General features: G+C 36.5%; 1 protein-coding gene across 4 annotated transcripts in view; it reads right to left on the bottom strand.

Annotated features, from left to right (window-relative positions):
- Positions 1 to 1,042: 1,042 nt before the first annotated feature.
- The window catches only part of RORA (RAR related orphan receptor A), a 709,591-nt gene continuing 690,098 nt past the window's right edge, over positions 1,043 to 20,535 (bottom strand). For all 4 annotated transcript variants that reach the window (XM_084868073.1, XM_084868074.1, XM_084868075.1 and 1 more), the window contains 6 exons: positions 16,803 to 16,924; positions 14,950 to 15,082; positions 13,978 to 14,085; positions 12,506 to 12,616; positions 11,474 to 11,586; positions 1,043 to 10,451 (listed from right to left, as the gene is read on the bottom strand). In XM_084868073.1, coding sequence (XP_084724199.1) covers positions 10,287 to 10,451; positions 11,474 to 11,586; positions 12,506 to 12,616; positions 13,978 to 14,085; positions 14,950 to 15,082; positions 16,803 to 16,924 — 752 coding nt within the window. In that variant the 3' untranslated portion in view covers positions 1,043 to 10,286. The remainder of the gene's footprint in view (positions 10,452 to 11,473; positions 11,587 to 12,505; positions 12,617 to 13,977; positions 14,086 to 14,949; positions 15,083 to 16,802; positions 16,925 to 20,535) is intronic.

Here is a 20,535-nt window from a genome sequence, read left to right as displayed (position 1 = left end):
TTTCCAAGATGCTGGAAGGTGGTGAATACTTATAATTATATGGAATTAATTTGACAGTGTACAAATAGTTCACACACACAATGTCATTCTCCCCCTTCTCTGAGGCAGCTAGAAATAAAGTCAGGATTAGGAACTGTTTGTTGCATACGACAATTTTGGGGATCAACTCATTTATTTTACTGAGTGTAAGAGACACTTAGGTATTGTAGTGTGTGAGTGAGTGTGTGTGTGTGTGTGTGTGTGTAGGAAAATGCTTAGTTGCCTTTATCCTGATTTCAGAATATTGTATAATTTAAATGTCCTTGATGTTACTTTAAAAATAATTTATGTTGAGGTTTTTGCATTGTTATAAGAGGCTGATACTTAGCTGATATTAAATTTATTGGTTCCCTCCTATATCATCTACTCAGGAGGAAGGATGGGGCTGGAGGAGGCAAGGCTAGCCTAAGTAAAGTAACATTTTTAGTCTTTGGCATCATTAAAATCTTGGCAGCATTTCTGATGTTACATCTTAAAGATTTCTGAAGCAAAGATGACAAAGAATTGTATGCATCCAGGAGTTCTCCCCTCCTACTCTCAGAGCAGATGTCGCTAGTCAGCCAGGACCCCTTCTCCTCTGAGACAGGAAGCAGCCGCAGAAAGCTCTATCAGTCATTAGACATTAGCTCACAAGTGAAACCTTCTTTGCCTTCTCTGATCAAAAAGGTAGTTTGATCCTTGTACACGCTTTCTCTCTGCAAAATGTAAGTGAATTTTTTTTTTTTTCTTTTAAATTATAGATCAGTGCATCTCAAACATTAGTATGCAATCACCTGAGGATCTTGTAAAAATGCAGATTCTGATCTGGTAGTTCTGGGGTGGTGCATGGGAATTTGCATTTCTAATAAGGTCAAGGTCACACAGGTGATGCCAGGGTTACTGATCTGTCCACACATTTTGAGTAGCAAGCTCTATTAGACTGTTCTCTGGAGACAAGCTGTAAGCTAGAAAATGATGTATAATGCAACTCAATAAGCAAAAAAGAAGAAAAACAAGGCAAGTGTTCCATTAGAAGCTGAAGTTTTATTATAGGATAATAGTACATAAAGCACATCTAAAATTGATGTGTTCAATGCACTTTTAATAAAGGTAATGTAATATTAAAGGTAGAGTTTCTAAGTACAATATAACAACATTCATATTAGAATGAAAATCGGAGTATTTAAAAGACAACATTAAATCTCTCTCTTTTTTTTTTTACAGCTTTGTATTTACAAAATGAATCAAAATATCTTTTTAAATTCAGGACACAATAAAATAACAAACAGCAGGAAATAAGCAGACTACTGTAAGAGTGAATTGAAAAGAAAACCCAATGTATGTGAAAAGTTGGATGATCTTCTAATAAAGATCATTAGCAAAGTTTTAGTACAATACTATTTTTAGGATACCCAGAAATGGCTTGCATTTTTAGTGTGGCAGAAAAGGAATTTTTACATACTGTACACAAAACAGACAGATATATTTATAGGTACAGTATTACTGTTTCCAAACTTGCACATATATTTACAGAAGGCTGAGTTTGTTACTCACGAGTTTTGTGAAATTTGTGTGCTTAATCCCCAAGACCTACACACAATTAGAATCAGCATTTCATGTGGTCTTTTTTTAAATGTGGGTCTAATACTTGGTTGTAGAAGAAAGTATTAATTATAGGCTTGGCATACCTTACAAATTTACTGTGACACCCCAGAAAAAGAATTTGGATTGGGACACACTCACTGTTTCTTAATAATGATCAAATGCTGGCATGTGCTGGCCATTGTACAGACACAAAGAAATATAATCTCTATCTCCAGGAAGCTTAGGATACTGAGTGGTGCTTTTTTTAAAAAAAAATTTCCATCTCTTTCTAAGTGAAGCAGTAAGGAATGACATGACTTATAGTAAAAGAGATTTCTCCTTAAACTGTAGCCAATTCACTTTAAAAGGTTAACTATTAGCATCAGTTTTCATTAACCACATGATTGCATTTGTAATTAAGTTAACAGCAACTCTTCCATAAAAATGGAAGCTGTCTAAATTGTGGGTAAATCTGCAGTGCGTGGAAGCCAATAACCATGGCTTGAGAATTTATCACCTTCAATTACAAAAAGTGCAGTAAACAGAAACATTTGCCCTATATTTATAAATTGCTCAAAAATCTTTGCTAAAGATCTTACAAATTCAGTAATATTACAGAACAATTCTAATCAATATTTAATAAGGTTAATTACATCCTTAGTTAGATATTTGATATACTTGGATTTTTAACACTGCCAATAAGTCTTGGGAGAATAGGTTGAAAGAGTTTAAACTCATGATTAAATGATGACTTTAAACATGAAGGCCCTTCACTCAGTTCATAGAACTGGCTGAGGTCATAACTAAAATAGAACATCCTTTGTTGAATTTGCTCCATTGGGCCATGTTCTGACATGACAGTGGATGTCTTCAGATTTCTCATGGTTCAGGTAGGAGGGGAAAGGGTTATTCCGCCATCAAGCCATGAAGGATATTTTATATAAATGCCTATTATCTATAATAGGAGCTAAGTACACAACCCTGTCAGGTGTCAATAATATAATTCCTTAGTAAGAAGGAAAAAAAAAGGATTACTCCATTAAACTAGAGTGTTTCTTTAGGATCTTGAAGGCCTGGCAAATTATTTTTCAGCTTAGGAGATATGGTATAAAGCCAAGTAGTAAACATAAAGTCAATGCTAATAAGTTTTCATATATCCATATTTATAAACAAATTCACCCTATTGATGTCAAATATCCATACTAAGGAAGTAATTTTATCCTAATTAAATACACTCTAGAATAATTTATATAATGATAGTATGTATTTAAAGAGAAAAGCATGTCCCAAATCCAGCACTCTGATACAGTTGCCAGTTGGGCATAGGTAGATATATAATATATATATGTATATATATATACAAATATATAGTTATACTCAGTGAAATTAACAAGACCCAAAGGTGGTATTGTCTAGGAATAAAAGGTTGTTGTTTTTTTTTGTTTTTTTGTTCACAAAAGTAACTTATCTAGCACCACACATCAGAAAAACACAAAAATAGCACACTCTAGTTCTAAACAGCTATGTCTAAAATAGATTATATAGTAAAACCAGTATTATACAGCATATTGTGGATTTGATAAACAGATAAATATTTGCACTGAGTAGGCTGTTTATAATATAACATTTTCTTATCTATACAGAATGAAAGCCAAAAAGTTAACTGTATAGAGATGTGCAGAACAACATTAAATATTATGACTCAAAAGCAGTGGTGAAGGTAAATTTGAAAGAAGAGTAAGAGAGAAAATGTTTACAGGCCATTACAAGTTCTTAAGTTAACAGTAAATAAAGAATCAATTGCTCGAGTTGAAGAAAGCAGTAAACAAGAGATTGCATTTACATGCAGATGTCTAAAATTTGTATTTTTTTTAAGTCTATGCACAAAAGTCATTTGTTTTATTGCTTGACATTCAGTTATGGCTAGATATTTAATCTATTTTTTTTGTACTTTGGAAACAAGAATATTGTTAAAGGTGCCATAAAAATGGACAACATTGAAAACGGTTTGCAAATAAACCACCTAACACTGCAGTTCTTTATACATATTAAAAGCCTTGTCTGGGGTTTGTCATATGTTAAATATATTTAAACTGGGAAAATATGTTGTAGCTTGAAGCCTCCCATTGGCCCAAACATCCAATACAAAAACACATCTCCACAAAAGGAGCAGGCAGACAATACAGGGACATTTAAAGAAGCAGCCAGCTAATGTCCTAATGTATAAAAATTTACCACTGTTTTATGTGAGATTTCAAACAATTGTGGATAGAAGAGAATTTCTGATTCAGGAAAGTGTGTACAGTACATATGAATTTTTTTTTCATGTGTGTGAAATCATATTCACTATATGCTCAAGAATGATCTGCATTTACATATGTAATCTGCTCACTGATGACCAAGTTCCCAGAAATAGTATTCATCCACATTGAAGTGATAATGAATGAGAAAGGAATCACACATGAACACTGGAGAAATTTTAGTTGCTCTTAGAGAACAACATAATGGCATGTGCAGCATGTCAAAGCTGAGAGCGAGCTATCTTTCATTAGTTTTTAGAAGGAAAATAAGAAAAGAAGTGTGAAAGAGCTAGTGTGGTAAACATACTAAATGTAAACAGCAAACACGGATTCTCTAAGCATCCATTTAAAACATTCATATTCACTTTCTTAACACAAGACTCCATTTTATGTTTCACTGCTGAAAAAACATTTCTCTTAGGATTCACTAGGCTGTCACTCATTTATAAATAAATAAGTAAATGACTGAATGTATTTATTGCTTGAAGTTCTGAGGGTTTGCTTAAACGTGAAGATCTGCCACCCCCACCCCCTTCTGAGATATTTCCTTAGTATGAAACCAGGGAGCCTGACAAAACTGACCCAGGAGTGAAACCAATTGCTTTGTAAAGCCATTGCTTGTTAGCCTTCTCATCTCTTAAGGATAAACAATCATAGGAAGGTCTCTTTAAAGAAGTCTGGTGAAACTCTTTGCTAATACTAGTGTTTAGGGATAGTATGGTAGACTATTAGAAAAAGATCAAGATTTAATGTTGCAATTGCCTTTCTGAGCACATAATCTGATCTATTGTATGAAGTTGTTTTTATTGGGTTCTGTTAGGTCATCCCTTTATAAGAAGTGGCAATCAAATGCTAGAATATGTAAAACTATCGATAATGTGTGTGTATATGTATATATATTTATATATATGTATGAATATGTATATGCATATATGAGAGAGATTTCTGCCCATTTCCTTGGTATTTATTTTTAAAAAAACAAGGTAAAAGCTTCCTTTTCATCTAAATGACATAAAGAACATGTGCAAAAAACACGAAAAGTTTCTCCAAATTATACTCTTATGTGGTCTTAAAAAAAAAAAAAAAAAAAATCCGAATGTGTCTTCCAAGTGTGAAATGGAAAAATCAAAGGCAACAATTACCCTAAGGTTCACTGCCTTTATGGAAAGCAATATATTAAAATACGAGAACAAAACTATATTTTAAAAAACGTAAAATGTGACCCTAAAAACTGGCTCATGCTATTGTTACCAAGTGGGTTTTGTTTATCTTTAAACATTATCTCTTGTATTTCTTCGACAGATTAAAAACTACAAATGTGAAGTAGAGAGTTTTTTTGGTTTGCTTCTAGAGATGAGCACAGAGAAATTAGTAGTTGTTTGCTATTAGAAAAAAATGTATTTTATCTTTTATCTCTCTCAAGCCACTGATAGGCAGGACCCTTATCTCCTTTGTTTTAAACATTTGTATCCGTATTATGTGGAATTGGGAGAAGTTTTTAATATATTGTAGAAGGCTATACATATTTTTATCATAAGTATTTTAACTATTTGAGAAACGGTAAATGGAGTATACAGGGTTGTCCTCTGAATGATGCTCTCTGTTGGTGGATGACCTGCTCATTTATCTTTTGAACACACTGGCATAACTTCCCACAGTCCTGGAAGTTACTCAGTGTTTTTAAGTACACAAGACTGAAGAGCACACGTTTTGAACTCAACAAAATGAGATGATAGTGACGTTTACACACATGCAGTTAGTTCTACACAGTTCACTGTGCCTTGGAGGGATAGCATTATCGTGATTATTCATAATAAAAAACACAATTTGTCCCAGTAGTACTGGCCACCCTGTTTTAAAGAGTTTTAGAAGATCCCTGAGCACATTGTTTCTGACTCTTAACCCCAACTCCAAAATGATAGGGCTTCCTATTGTTGATATCAAGATGGATTGTCATTCACAGTAAGTCAATCATAAGGTGCTTATGTACCCTTTTTTTGTTTGTTTGTTTGTCACCAATCAGCACAAAGAACTGTCAGAAAATAACTTTTTTATTATTAGTATCTTAATAGCACTGGAAGGACACATGATTTGAACAATCAATGTTGGAAACAGTGGCTTTAGGATTATTATCTGGCTGCCCCTCAACAATAACAAGTGATTCAGTCGACATTCCTTAGCCAAAAACAAAAAGAAACAACAATAACAACTGTACAAATATGTATTTTTCCCTGAGGGATCAAGGTACACCCGCGAGTGCTCTATGTACATATTGCACTAGAGAGGAATGAAGAACATGTGCAAAAAAGCAACGATGAGAGAAGCTTACATCCTACTTAAACCTTTTCATTAAAGATTTTACTAGGTTGTTTTGCATTTTGGAATGTCGGAACACAAACAGCTATTCCTTAGTCTAAAACTAAAAACACATATCTCTACTATGGCACATTCAATGAAATAAAAAGTTTCCCAAAGACAGATAGACAAATTCCATCAAGAAAATAATACAAAGTTTGTTTGTTTGTATGTTTTTTTTTAGAAAATTACATTACTTTCTTTCTTTGTTTCACATTACAAAATCTTTTTTTTTCTTTACACAAATCACATTTTATTGCAGGAATATTTCAAGTGCCATCAAATATTTATAGAAGGGTTAAAAAAATAGAAGTCTCTCTAAAGTGGTCCAGACAAGGCTTTGTATAGAATAAATCTTTTTATTCCCATCTTCTAGTTTTTTTGATTTAAGTATTTTGAATACATTTTCTTTTCCATTGACACGTAGTAGCCTAGAAGCGGTCTGACACACGTATGTCATACACAAAAACCACACACACACACACACACACACACACACACACACTCACTCCCTCCTCACTTGACCCTCAGCCTACCCTTATACGCTCACAGACATCTGGGTATCCACACTATAAAGAACAACCAAACTTAGAAGCAGTGTCTTAAGTCATATTTTCCTTAAGTTAGGAAGGGTGAATTAGGATGCTGAATACTTAAAAAAAAATTTAAAAAAATCTATAGCTTTAATGTAAATTAGGATGCTGAACACTTAAAAAAAAAAAAAACAAAACAAAAAAACAACCCATAGCTTTAATACAATTTTCAAACTGTCCCAAAACAGCACTTTCATCTGCATTTTTGATTTCATTGTGACCAAAGCCAGTTTCTTCACAATAGAATGCAACCATTTGGACACCATTGGAACCGATGACATTGGGACTCTGTACAAAAGCCTCATTTAGCTGATGTAAAACATTGTATAAAAGGCCTTACAGCAGCTGTGATGACAATGATGTGATTCCAATAATCAAAGGACTGTTTAAGTTTAGGGAGTTTTATAAGAACTATTACGGATAATTTTCTGGATCACCAAATAGTTTGTATCATCACACAGGTGTTTCTATAAGAAGGAAGAAAATGAAAATGCAAAGTTTTTCACATTCTTTTCAATACGTCAGATTTTTTCAGCTGAATTTATTGTTTAACTTCAGATCCCAACTTTGATCCAAATAATAGTCAGTTGTTCCCTCCCGTCACCGAACATGCCTCTGCTATCCTCCTGTTCCTACCCTGTAGAAGTATTTTGCTCTTAAAGTCCACACCTGCTTTGCTTTCTCAAAGATCTAGTAGCAGCATCGTGTCAACGTATGTTGGTTTACTCTAAAAGCACTGTCACCATGGTGTGACTATTACTGTGATTAGAGCATCATTTTTATTTTTTTATTTTTTGCATTATGTACATGCAAAATCCTTTATGGAAAAAGAATTTCTTTTAAGTTCAACATTATGTTCTCTCTCACCCCTAGAGAAGTTCAACGAACTCTTTTCATTTCATAAATGGACACTGGAATTAGGTTTAGTTGCTCTTTAATGCGCTAGCACCTGAGGCTGGTCATATTCAGAAAGCTTTGGTTAAAAAGAAGTTAATATACTTTAATAAAACCACCCCCAAATTTAGTGAATCAGAACGACAAAAATACAAAGAAAACAAAACCAAACCAAAGTAAAAATACACCATTTCTCCCCAAAGGAGAAACAATAGGAGAAACACAGACAAATAAATAACTGAACTAAGCTTGATAACTTTTTTCAGAGTATAAATACTATTGCTCTTTAAAGGAACTATGCTTATTTAAATTAAAAATTTGATTTAACCCCTCCTGCCCAAATATAAATACTATATGCTTATAGTTAACCTCTCTATATAAACACTCATAAAGTTTTATATGCTTGTAAGAAATTTAAGTAAATAATACTCTTGTCTTCTATTTATGGTTAAACCCTTACTATATTTTTTGGGGGGGACAAAAGTTAGATGTCATTTAGGCTTCATACACACTTCTGTGTGAATAATTCCTTCTCCTTTTCCAAGTCCCTCAGGAAGCAAGTCAGGAAGTCAGCGGAGGTCTGAGCAGAGTGGAGGGCTCTGGGAAGCCTGCGCTGGGATCTAGCCTGACACCAGGAGCCACCGACCCCAAGGAGAGTCAGGAGGGCCCTGGGGGCCCAGGAGACACTTTCTCCACTATAAAGGGCTTCCTGGATACCCCGCCTTCACACGATGGGAGGGTGTTCCCTTTCCTGAACAAACACGGGCCCGTGATGGCAGACCAGAAGGTTGACCCTTCTTATCGGGAGTGGGACTCAAATCATCATCTCAATGCCTACAATCCCAAAGGTCACTTATTTTTAAAATATGCTCACTTGTGTGTCAGACAGTTCCTTCTCCATTCCCCCACTGGGAATTATTTTTAAAAATCCACTAAATTTAAAAACAAAAACAAAAAACAAAACCCTCACTATTTCTCACCTGAACACCAAAGCCAAACAATCTTCTAAATATTTAATGAAATAAATTACAGTCCACAGTTTTCTAGCAACGATAAATACAAAAGTACATGTTTGCAGTTAGCACTGACTTCACTTTAAAGGCTTAAAATATATAATATTTAAATAATAGAAGCTAATTCAACATGGTATGCCTCCCTCACCCTCTCACTCATTGTCTGTGAAATATGGAGAGCCATGTTCTAGAATTATAGCATCTAGAGGCAGCGAGTCTAGAAATAGTTCACTCTGAGATCCACCCTTACCGTTCCTAGATTATACCAAGAACATACACTTCACAGAGGAAATGCTTTATGTCCTCATGTGGGGAGTGTGTGTTTGCTCCACATAGAAATCTTTGGGTCCTTCTTATAATCAAAGCTAGATTTCCAATAAACTATTCTGGTTACTGATTTGTTCTCAAAGCATACGAATTCCAAGTTGAGGCTGAGTCTACATAACTACTGAATTGTATAAAACGAGCCTCCCCTCTCCTGCCTCCTGTAGGTTGCATTTAGAAAAGCTTTTTTTTTTTTTTTTTTTAAAATAATATGCATGATGGTATAAGTCCACAGCGCCAATCTCAATCATTCAACTTTGTATGAAGCATAAACACATCTATCCTTAAACTTACCCAAATGCAAGGTGAAATTTAGGGGGAGTTCAGTTTCTAATTCCAAATTTACACGTAAAAAAATAATAATCCAACATTGTGATTTCTAGATATGACCAGCCAGTCTTTTGAAAGTAATTTTGTAAACAGCAGCATAAATACCTCCCGACGTACCTTCCAAGCCTTCTCAGTTAAACTTGTGTTTCTGGTGCACATGCGACACGACAGTGAACACGCTAGCATTTAATTTAAAGAAAAAGGTGCAAAATGAAAGTGCCTTATCAATTCAACAGGAAAAGCTACACCAGTAACTACATTTTATATTAATTAAAACAATATATAAACAATATCTCTTTTAGCTATATATAGTCTTCATGCCCATTTACCCTGTAATATATTATAATGCTATTGTTGCTAGTGCTATGGACCCTTTACGTGCCATCCTGCCGACTGGCAATAATCGGTGAAAAAATAAAATAAAAACTTCCTTCATGAGACAAAGAGCAAGTTGTGCAAAGTAATGCCGCAACCTCCGCTATGCACACCGGTCACCGATTATTGCTGGACTCTCTTGTCGCTAACAGGTTGGTGACTCTGCAGAAAGTCTGTGGGCAGTGAGCTACGAGAAAAGGAAATCCTCCAACTTTAGTACCCTCCTTCTGTTGTAAACAGAGGTCAATGATCAAGAAGTCGAGACAGAAAAAGGGTCCATATCTGTAGGCATAATGGAAATCATATGCATGAGAAAAACAAGTTCAACTTTTATTTGTTTTCATTGTTTCCCCTCCTTTGCCTGACCCCGATCACCAAAAGATGTGCAGTTGTGTTGGCGCTCCAGGTCTGTGCAGGGCCATATAAAGTGTCTCGGTTAATATATATATATTTTTTCATGTTTGTACTTCAGACATTCTAGAAGTGCTTAGGTGATACGTTTACCCATCAATTTGCATCGCTGGCTCAAATTCTGAAGTGAACAACTCCTTGTATAACGGAGGAAAATGAAGTCGCACAATGTCTGGATATATTGCTTTAAATGCCATTAGCTTTTCTGTATGTCGTCCACATAAGGCTCTTAATGTAGACACCTTGCATATTAACTGTAAGGTGGAAGAAAGGACAAGTTGTCAGGGGAGAACAGGCATCAGAATCAAAATTCAGGGAATCTGGATGATCTTTACAACACTGTTTATAATGGCGAAATGCACTTAAAGCAACTTAAATGTCTAGTAATAGAGGATTGGTAAAAATAAATGGGGATAGAGTTATATCATAGAATACCAGGCATACATTAAACTCTAATGACAATGAATTTCTTCTCGAGAAAGAGTATCAAAAACAAAGCAACCATTAACCCCCAACTTCTGCTCCCTGACCTAACCTAGCTATCAGAGAAAATAGAAAGTAAGTAAGTAAGTAAGTAAGTAAATAAATAAACAAACAAGAAGAAAAAAAACACACACTTTCAAATCATCCTCTGGAACAACGAAACACATAAAATAATCTAAGAAGGGGCTGATTTTTCTAAGACCAAATACATACTCCTGGCTCTAGCACAGAAGAACATTAGCATATTTAAAACTGACATCCTAATTATGCTTTTATTGTGAAATATAATAATTAGCAAAAATGAAACCTTGTGCTTTGAATACAATGTAGTAATGGTAAATTGATGAAGAAAATACAAAAGTCACTTATGGTTGATGACTTGATGAGTTTAATGGAAATTGAACTAATATCAGAATATAAGGTTATCCTGGGTAATTGTTTTAGTACTTCATAATTTTCTCATTCAACATTCAAAGATTCTCTAATTTCTATCACTGCAGACATTAACTCTGCTTTGTGTTCAACTCTGAAGGACTAGGAAGAGGATTTCCAGAATATATTAATTGTTAAAAAAATTCTACTACATTATTTCCCTATTATTTTAGGGCGCTTGATAGCAATGATAATAAATAGAATTTAACCTGAAGTTTGGCCCAACAGAACTTCTTTGAAATGGAGATATTTATTCCTTTCAGTGGCCTGTTGCTTACTGATACTTTTGGGGGCTGGTCAGATAACCTACAAAGGCAAGGGGTAATTCAAGTTATGCCAACTGGAAACTGTTGGTTCTCACCTTTGTTAGTATTCCGTCTTCTCGGTGATTCTTCTGTAGGACATGTTGAAGAGCTAGTTGGATTTTCTGTTGCAGTTTTTCAATTTTTACCTTTTCCTGCAGCCATGAGCGATCTGTACATGAGAAATGATATCCCTTAGTGTTCCTCCAACATGGTGCCAGATACCCAATTTCTCCTGACACCTGGACCCAGAGTATCATATCACAAAGCAGAGTTAGAGACTAGCAGGCCAGTTTCACTATTCTTTCAAAATACTGTCTATTCCTAAGGGAGTGGAAAACTGGCCTATGACAGGTATAAAGGGTATTAAACATTTCCATTCTTACTGGTACTTAAAGGAAGGGAGGGTTATCCCCTTCCAAAAAAAGGTAGCAATTTAAACCTAAGGTCATATATATGCAAGTACAATTAAATCACTATGGCCCTTCAAGCCTTTCTGAGAATAACATTTCTGAATGAAATATTCACAGCAATATTGCTAGCCTTTCTGGAAATTATGGAAACAACCTTACAAGGCAACTAAAACTGTCAATAGAATTCCAGATGACTTAAAAGTTGGTAATTTAGGATGAATTTTTTATGTGTAAGAATTCAAAGAATTAGAAGATAGTAAACGGATGATCTCTAAGAGGCAGTGCTGGTGAAGGGTAAAACATGGATTAAATGCACATAAACTTGTAGATGACATCCAAGTGGATTCCAGGGAAAAGTTGGATGTTATCTTAGAGACTGATATTAAGAAGGGCAATCTGACTCCACCACACCATTTCTCTTGGTGTCAGGAGGTTAATTGTGGACTGGGTTTTACTCAATTCTCGTTTCTTAAGATTTTATCAGAATGGCACGAGTCTTCTTAAAAGGAAGATGTATGTGTGTGTGTGGGAAGGTTGTTATTTGAAAAAGTTAAAAACAGACTTAACAAGTGAGGCAGCCTCTGGCAGCCTCCCGAATATTCTAAAAGTTATGGACCCTGTAAAAAGTCTTTACCTGGACAATTTTTAAACCATTTTATTTTTATTTGGTTATGTTACCTGCTGACATCAGGACAAATGCAGAAAATAATGCAATTTCATCTTCCGTCAGGTGCATAGAACATAAACTCTTCCCAAATTCAAATACAAAGCTAATAAAGTCTTCACAACCTGCCAACATTAAAATACAGAGAGTTTAGGATTTTGGTTATCCTAGGAAAAAATATGAAAGAAGGTAAAAAGAGATAGTGGTAATATATCTATAGTTTAAGAGTTTGAAATCTTAGAAGAAACATCTGTTTAGCCAACACCACATCACTACCCCACCATCCCTACCATCATCATCATTATATCACCATTCAAATCAATTAGAGTAAACTTGTGTTGAGTATTTCCTATGTTAGATACTGCTCTAAGAAATTTCCCTGGGTTTCCTACTATTTCACAGCAGCCCTATTAAGGACGTATTATTTTTATTATCCCCATGTTAGAGGTGAAAAAAAGCAAAGTTGGAGAGGAAAGTAATGTACCTAATGTTATACAGATAGGAAGTAACAACCTGAGATTCTAAGTCAGGGTGCTTGACTTCAGAGCTCACACTCTTAACTAACAGAGTTTAACAGCTACCATCTTACTGAAATGTGAAAACCTCTCATTTTGATGTTTGTCTTTATTTCCTCTAAATACTAACAAATGACATTATAGTGGAAAAATCATTGTAACTGGTACAGAACTGAAATTAGAATGTGAAAGTCCTATAAAAAAATGATCCATTTCCCAAAGACTGATTAAGTTTGGTGTCTATTTTTTCAGATTTGCACATTATATTTACACACACACACACACACACACACACATTATTGTATGGAAAATAATATAATAATAATATTACAAGAATAAACTTTCATGTACTCACAACTGTAAACCTACTTTTACCACCCTGTATTTTAAATGGAAACAGGCTATACACCCCTTCTGTCATTTTGGTGTTTTTAAATTCACATAAGCTATCTTGGATACTGTCCCATTCTTAATAACGATGACCTACTTTATTTAAATTATAAAAACCCAATATAAATTATTTATAAAGTGTATGTCAGTTTCATTTTATTTCAGTAATACCTTATTTCTCTGAGATCTACACTTAATTCTCATTAATAATTACCTGAGGGCAGACTTTGAGCTCTTTGCTTGATTTGATGTATCAGATCACATCTTGTAATCTATCTAAATAATATGCCCCCTGCTTATCTGGATCTTAAAATCTGGAAGGACACTGATATGTAATAGAAATGTCTTCAGTTGCCAACTAGGTAAAATGAAACATTAGATCTTTATCGGTACTATAGGCAAAAAGCATCGGAGGCATGGGAATTTTCTATAGTGTCTGGCTATAAAGTAAAACAGGTATAAAATTCTTTAATTATTGTTTCCAAATAACCAGCTTCCACATAGTTCAAAAAGAGGTTTTCCCAGCTCCCACCTGCTCCTGTGACTCCGATTTAAAGACAAACAGCCAGAGGGTTCCTTACCTAAGGATTTGAAGACATCAGGGCTAGCATATTTCCCATCAAAGTACACGGTGTTGTTCTGAGAGTCAAAGGCACGGCACATTCTGATGAACACCACCTCTAGAGAACCTAAGTGAAGGCAGGAGGGCGGGGGTTAGTCCACCTGGGCGAGTTTATTTCAAAGGCACTGATGGAGGGACCCGTTTCTGAGTCAGCGCCTGGGGGTTGTGCAGCCAGTGGGCTCTCAGTCACATTCCCTCTCGGTCTAGAAGGGCAAAGTTCACCGGTGTTGAAGCCAAGGCCTGCTTCATGGAAGAGAGGAGTGATTTACAAATCACTTCTTTGCTTTGCCACTCCTCTGTCTTGCAATAAGAAGTTTCAGAGTTGATAATCAACATTTATTCATATTTATTAAAACAAGCAAAAAGCCCTGGCCAGGTCATTCAGTTGGTTAGAGCACTGACCTCATCTGCCAAGGTTGCAGGTTCCATCCCAGGCACATACAAGAATCAACCAATGAATGCATAAATAAGTGGAACAACAAAATTAATTCTCTCTCTCTCTCTCTCTCTCTCGCTCTCTTCATCCCCCCATTCCCTTTTTAAAAATCAATTAAAAAATGTAAAAATCAAACAAGCAAAAAAAAAAAAAAAAAAATCAGGGCTCTCTCTGAGGTTCGAGTCTTTTTCCTAACAACGTATTGGAACCTCTGAGGACCTGAAGTGTAAAATAAAACACAGGTGATGGTAAAATTAGGGAATGCAGGAGTTCTTCAAATTAATCTTTCCACTCAGAGGAGAAGACTACGAAGGGAATGTTTCGTGTCAATAGCTCCAAAACCTTTCAGAAGAACTCAGTCTCTGCTAAGAGAAACCGAAGCTATTATCATCGGAGAAAAACTGTTCCCGACACCTTCCTTACCAAGCATTTCTTTAATAGGCAGGTGAAAGCAGGTTAGGAAGAGATCTCAAAATTCACTTGCAAAGCACATACCTGCTTTGAGAAGCACAATTTGATCGTTTTGACACAGTTCCATAAATCCATCGATGCGTTTGGCAAACTCCACCACGTACTGTATAGCTTCTGTGATTTTGATGGCACACAACTGCCACATCACCTCCCGCTGCTGTTAAAGAGGGAGACAGGTTAGCCTACACGGTTACCCACATCCTTGGCTCAATGAGTTTAACTATTCCTCTTTTGTAAAATCCTTCTTTGGAAATGGCTTCAAAAAGGCTAGCGGTTTAAAAGTAAACAGTTGGCCAGTTTTTTTACATAACGATTGCTTCCAAGTGCCTCCTCATCTCCTTCAATTCCTCTCTTACCTCCTTGGTGGCAAAGGGAACGGGGAAGATATTCTGAGCATTCTACCCTGTTTCCCCGAAAATAAGACAGTGTCTTATATTAATTTTTTCTCCCAAAGTTGCATTAGGTCTTATTTTCAGGGGATGTCTTATCTTTCCATGTGCTAGGTCTTATTTTCGGAGGATGTCTTATTTTCGGGGAAACACGGGTATGCAGCAGAAGATGAAAATACAGGTCACTGCTTTAACCCCGAGGTGTGGAGAATAGCAAAGCAGGACCTTCTTTTAGGCAATTCTTCTGCCTTGGGGAATTTAACACCTTTTACTAGGGGAAGGGAACAATTGGGGGGGGGGGAGAGACTCAATTACAAGTATTGTGTACCTGTTATGAGCTAGGTGCTTTATGACACCTTGTCTTATTTCATTTTCACGAGAGCATCCCTCCCGTTTTCCATAGATGGGCACAGGTGCTCAGGGAGATTTCATAGTGGATAGGTATCGGAGCTGGGAGTCACATCCTAGCATCTCTGACTCTGAATCCCTTTCCAGACACTTTGCTGCTGCTTACTGCTTTCCTGCTTCCCTGCTTCCTTCACTACTTCCCTTTAGCTGCTGGTGTTATGTGCTATATCAAAGGCAAACCAAGGGTGTGCTGCTATTCCCCAACCTGTCCTGTTTAATTCTCCAATTTAGTGACAGGATAACCTGAACCAGTGGTGGTGTTTGGCTGCTCCCCCAACCTTAGTATAAGACCGTTTCCACCAATATGGTGGGGTGGAAGGAACACTGAATTAGGAGCTGGAGTCCTGGTCTAGTCCTGGTGTTTGCACTCTCCCACCATATGCCGATGGAAATTAGTGTCCTCCGATGTAAAACGAAGGGCAGCATTAGCCTAGATACTCTCTATAGTCCTTCCTAAGTCTCAATTTCTGTATCAGGGGAGAACACAGCATTTTCTTTACCCAAAGGGAGACTAAATAAGAGACTAAGAAAGTTCTCTTCTCCAGCCCTGCCCTCCCAGTTTGGTTGCTTGCTGATCACACTGTTTAATAGAAAAAAGTCAAGTAGCAACACTTGTCAGCCTCACACTGTCAGGTTCAGACTGGAGTGACAATCATGGATTCCAAACCTCTCTGTATACATACTCTCTAAACTCCTCCTTCTAATACTCTTGGAACATGAGGCTAAGATTACATATTTTACATGAACTTCCTGATCTTGAATCAACGTTCCATCATGATAGAGGGACAAATCCCAATTCATTGAGATTTCTGGAAACTGCTTAATTTAGTGCCCTGTTGACCAATGACAGGAAATGTGGGTACAGTTATAGGGACAATAGGATTTGTTTGCTACTGCTGAAATTTTGCATGCTGGCATTTCAGTCAGAAGACAATGCCTCTAGTACATAATCAGCTCTGGAAGCAAGAGGTACACAGAAATCTGTTATCTGTTGTAAGGCATTCCTCCTTTGGCCCTTGGTAGTCTTGATCAAATCCCCTCCGGGAAAACCCCTCCCACTTTACATCCTCCATAGTATACCTTGTTCTGATAGTTCTCAATCTCCTCCTGCAGAAAGGTCTGCCACGTTATCTGCTGGAGCTCTTCTCTCAAGTATTGGCAAGTTTCCAGATGTGATTTAGATATATTCTGTGCAAGGTGTTCTAAGCAGAAAACAGGAGATCACGACATGAAAAGCCAGGCTCTTTGGGTAATTGGTGTTTTTTCCTGCTTAATATATGCGTTAGAGTAACAAGTAGAGAGCATCACGCTGATCCAGTTTTAGGATCTTTATGCACTTACACAAGCAATTTAGAACTATTCTGTTTTTTTTGGAACAGGAGGATGAAGGACAGGCAAAGCCAGCAGTTAGCAATAAGTCTAGGTGACTTCAAAGACACTCCTGACCTTGACCTTCTTCCCTGCCTTTGCACCAATGCCTTGGAATGAACAAATATTGACCTAGACAGGTGTGGGAAATGATGGGCACAGCCTCTTGGCATTTTTATAAGGACACACCTGTCATATACACTGACCTAAGTTTTACTCTTGAAAAATAAGAAAGTGGTACTCTTTTATGACAACAGCAATGTATTTCTGTAGTGCTTTCCTGCAAATAGCAGACCAAGCATTACTGAGGGCCTACTACGTCACCATACGTAATTCAGTGGTTAAGAGATGGACTCTGGAACCAGAATGACTGAGTTTGAACCTCAGCCCTGTTACTTACTAGCTGTGTGATGTTGGGTAAGTTATTTAACCTCTCTGTGTTTTGGTTTCCTTAATTGTAAAATGAGGAAGGTAGTATCTATTCCATAGGGCTTTTGTTAGAATTAAATGAGTTGAGCATTTAGGGAGAGTTAAAAGTTAGTGCTAGCTAACCTTAGTTCTTATTATACTAGAATATAGGGACTTGGAAGATATTATAAGAAATAGATGCCAAAAAAGTTTATCTAGGAATTTATAATGTGGTGAGCATGTATGGACATGCTGAAAACACAATTCAAGGCAGGAGACAATAAAGTATGTATAAAGTTGAGCCCAGTTGGTGTGGCTCAGTGGTTGAGCATCGACCTATGAACCAGGAGGTCACGATTTGATTCCCAGTCAGAGCACATGCTTAGGTTGTTGGGGGCATGCAGGAGGAAGCCAATCAATAATTCTCATCATTGATGTTTCTCTCTCCCTTCCTCTCTCTGACATCAATAAAAACATATTTTAAAAAATAAAGTTGAATCATATCAGAAGAGAAAGGAAGAATGATAATGGATGCTGCCAGAGAAGGGAGAGGTGAATGTTTGGCTTAGGGAAACTGGGGCTTCTCGGCAGCAGAAGAGGGGCATTTGAGTTGAAGTCTGAAGGATGGGTAGGATTTGGTAGGTAGAGGCCAGTGGTGTGAGGGGTAGGCCAGTTTCACATTCGAGGGCGGGCAGATGAAGGAACCAGCATAGCCCTTATAGGACAGGAAGATGTGATAAAGTGATAAAGTCAAAATAGAAATGTGAGAAGGTAAGAGTCCAAATCCTGAAGGATCTTGAATGTTAAGACTGAGTCTGGACTTGATAAAAACAAAAGGAGTTCACAGGATTCTCCAGGAGCGGAGGCACTGAACACCGCACCCAGGGAAACAGAACCAGCGGTTCCCTGACTGGGTTGGAGGATGGAGAAGATGTGGGCAGCGGGACCACATAGAAGGCTGCTGGAACTAGATGTGAGGGACTGAGAGCTAGAAGCAGGCTGGTAATCATTGTTATGAAAGGGAAGGATAGCGGAAGTTTTAAAAGAAAAATTGATAAGATCATGTGAATATGAAACCATACCAAAAAGGAATCCCCATCTCAGGGCCTTGAATATTTAATAGGAAAGCCATTTAAAAGAATGGTGTTCAATGCAAACTGGGTAACAGTAGTAAGACTATTTATTTATCTGGGAATTTGTTGCTGCTTTTTGTCAAAACAGAATCAAATTTGTTTGCATGAAAACAAAGCAGGCTAACCTCCAGGAAGCCTGGAATTAGAGCAAGCAAGTCAAACTCGAGGCCAGCAACGAATATTTTTACGGCCCAGCCAATATAATGGTATGTAAGAAACATTTTAATAAAATTTTCATAACTTAAGTTTTACAATATCCTGTTATAAATAATTATTAATAACGAACCACAACATTCACTAATGAGTTATTACTATAATCAGGTTGCATTCATTTCCTTTACACGCAGGTGCACCATTCCTCAACACTAATACTAGCAGTGAATATTTTAGCAGCCGATGGCCACGTCATTAATCTTGGACTGACTTGTTTGGTGTGCACAACAGGAAATATTTAGTTTTTGGAGAACAAGAAAAGAAGGTTTATTTGCATTACACTTATTAATTTGTGCAGTTATTCAGTATCTGGTAAGTTACTGTTCAAGAAAAAGTATTAATTTTTATTAAAGTGTTCTATTATTTTAGGTTAACGATTACTCATTTATTTCGGCCCTTTGTATTCAGCATGTCTCTATCAAAATAAACCTACGTTTCTGTGAAAATTGAAGCTTTTGCAACCCATATAAACTTAAACCTTGTTTATTTGGCCCAAGTTAGCCTTTGAATTTAACATGCTTGCTTTAGAGACACTGGAACAATAAATCTTAATGGCCCTATTTACAACACACAGCAACAAAACAATACAAGTCAATATCATAAAAATAGAGCACTAGAACACAAACAATAGAAAAGAATTTAAAGGAAAGACAAAAGAAACTGAGAGGAAGAGGGAGAAGTCAGTAAATCATGTGTCTTAGAAATTAATGACTTCTGTAAAGATGAGAAAAAAGACAAAAATAACGGGAAGTCATAAATGAGCAGTGTGTAAATAAGTCTGTGAACTGTCTCCTATAAAAGAGTGTCACTAGAGAAGACAGATTTCAGAATGTAAATCAAGTTTTGCATATATGAAAAAAATGATGAACTGTTCACAGAGAAACAGGAGGATCCCTATGAGGAAAAAGGAGAGAAGAAGATTATAGTGTTCTCTTCCAGAACTTGCTTTTTTCACCTATTATTATGGTCAGTATGTTGTTCTTTCACTTCATCCTAAAAATCGTTCCCATTCACCCCTACCTGTGTGGGTCCAGCTTTCCGAAGTGGAAGTGAATGATACAATGTGTGTGACTAACCAGTAGAGGGCAGTGGCTGCTTTCTTGCCAACTGCTCACCAACTAACTGCTTTTGACTCTGATTCACGAGTGGATTTGGCAAGTGTAAGATCTTAGACACTTTGCTGTTTTTAAATTTCCATTTCAGCAAAGGAGAACATGTCAGACTGAGTAAAAGTCCACAAGTTAGTGTGGTCTCTCAGCGAAACAGCCTGGAATAATGAAACACTTGGAACTAGGAGTTAGGAGACCTGGTTTCTGGTCTGAGTTCAGAGGATAACTCACACTGTGATGGGCAAATCAGTTCATTCCTCAATCAGGATAGTTTCTTTAATATGGCCAAGCACTAAATACTTCAGATGGAAAATCCTGACTCCTATGTTAGTCCCAGATTTTCTCAGGGGGAAGGAACTTTAGACATCATCTGGTCCAAACTCTCTTCAGTTTACAGATAATAACAACATTAATAGTGATGATAATTAACACTGTGTAGCATTTACTATGTGCCACCCTTACAATATATATTAAGAATATATATATATATTTTTTTTTTCTTTTTTCTTACTTAGAATTTATAACAACCCTAGGAGGAAGGTACTAGTATTATCTCCATTCTACAGAGGTGTCATAGGTGGC

Source organism: Pipistrellus hanaki (assembly GCF_964339955.1).
Source record: "Pipistrellus hanaki genome assembly, chromosome: 1".
Lineage (NCBI taxonomy): Eukaryota > Metazoa > Chordata > Mammalia > Chiroptera > Vespertilionidae > Pipistrellus > Pipistrellus hanaki.
This window is presented reverse-complemented; position numbering and strand designations above follow the sequence as displayed.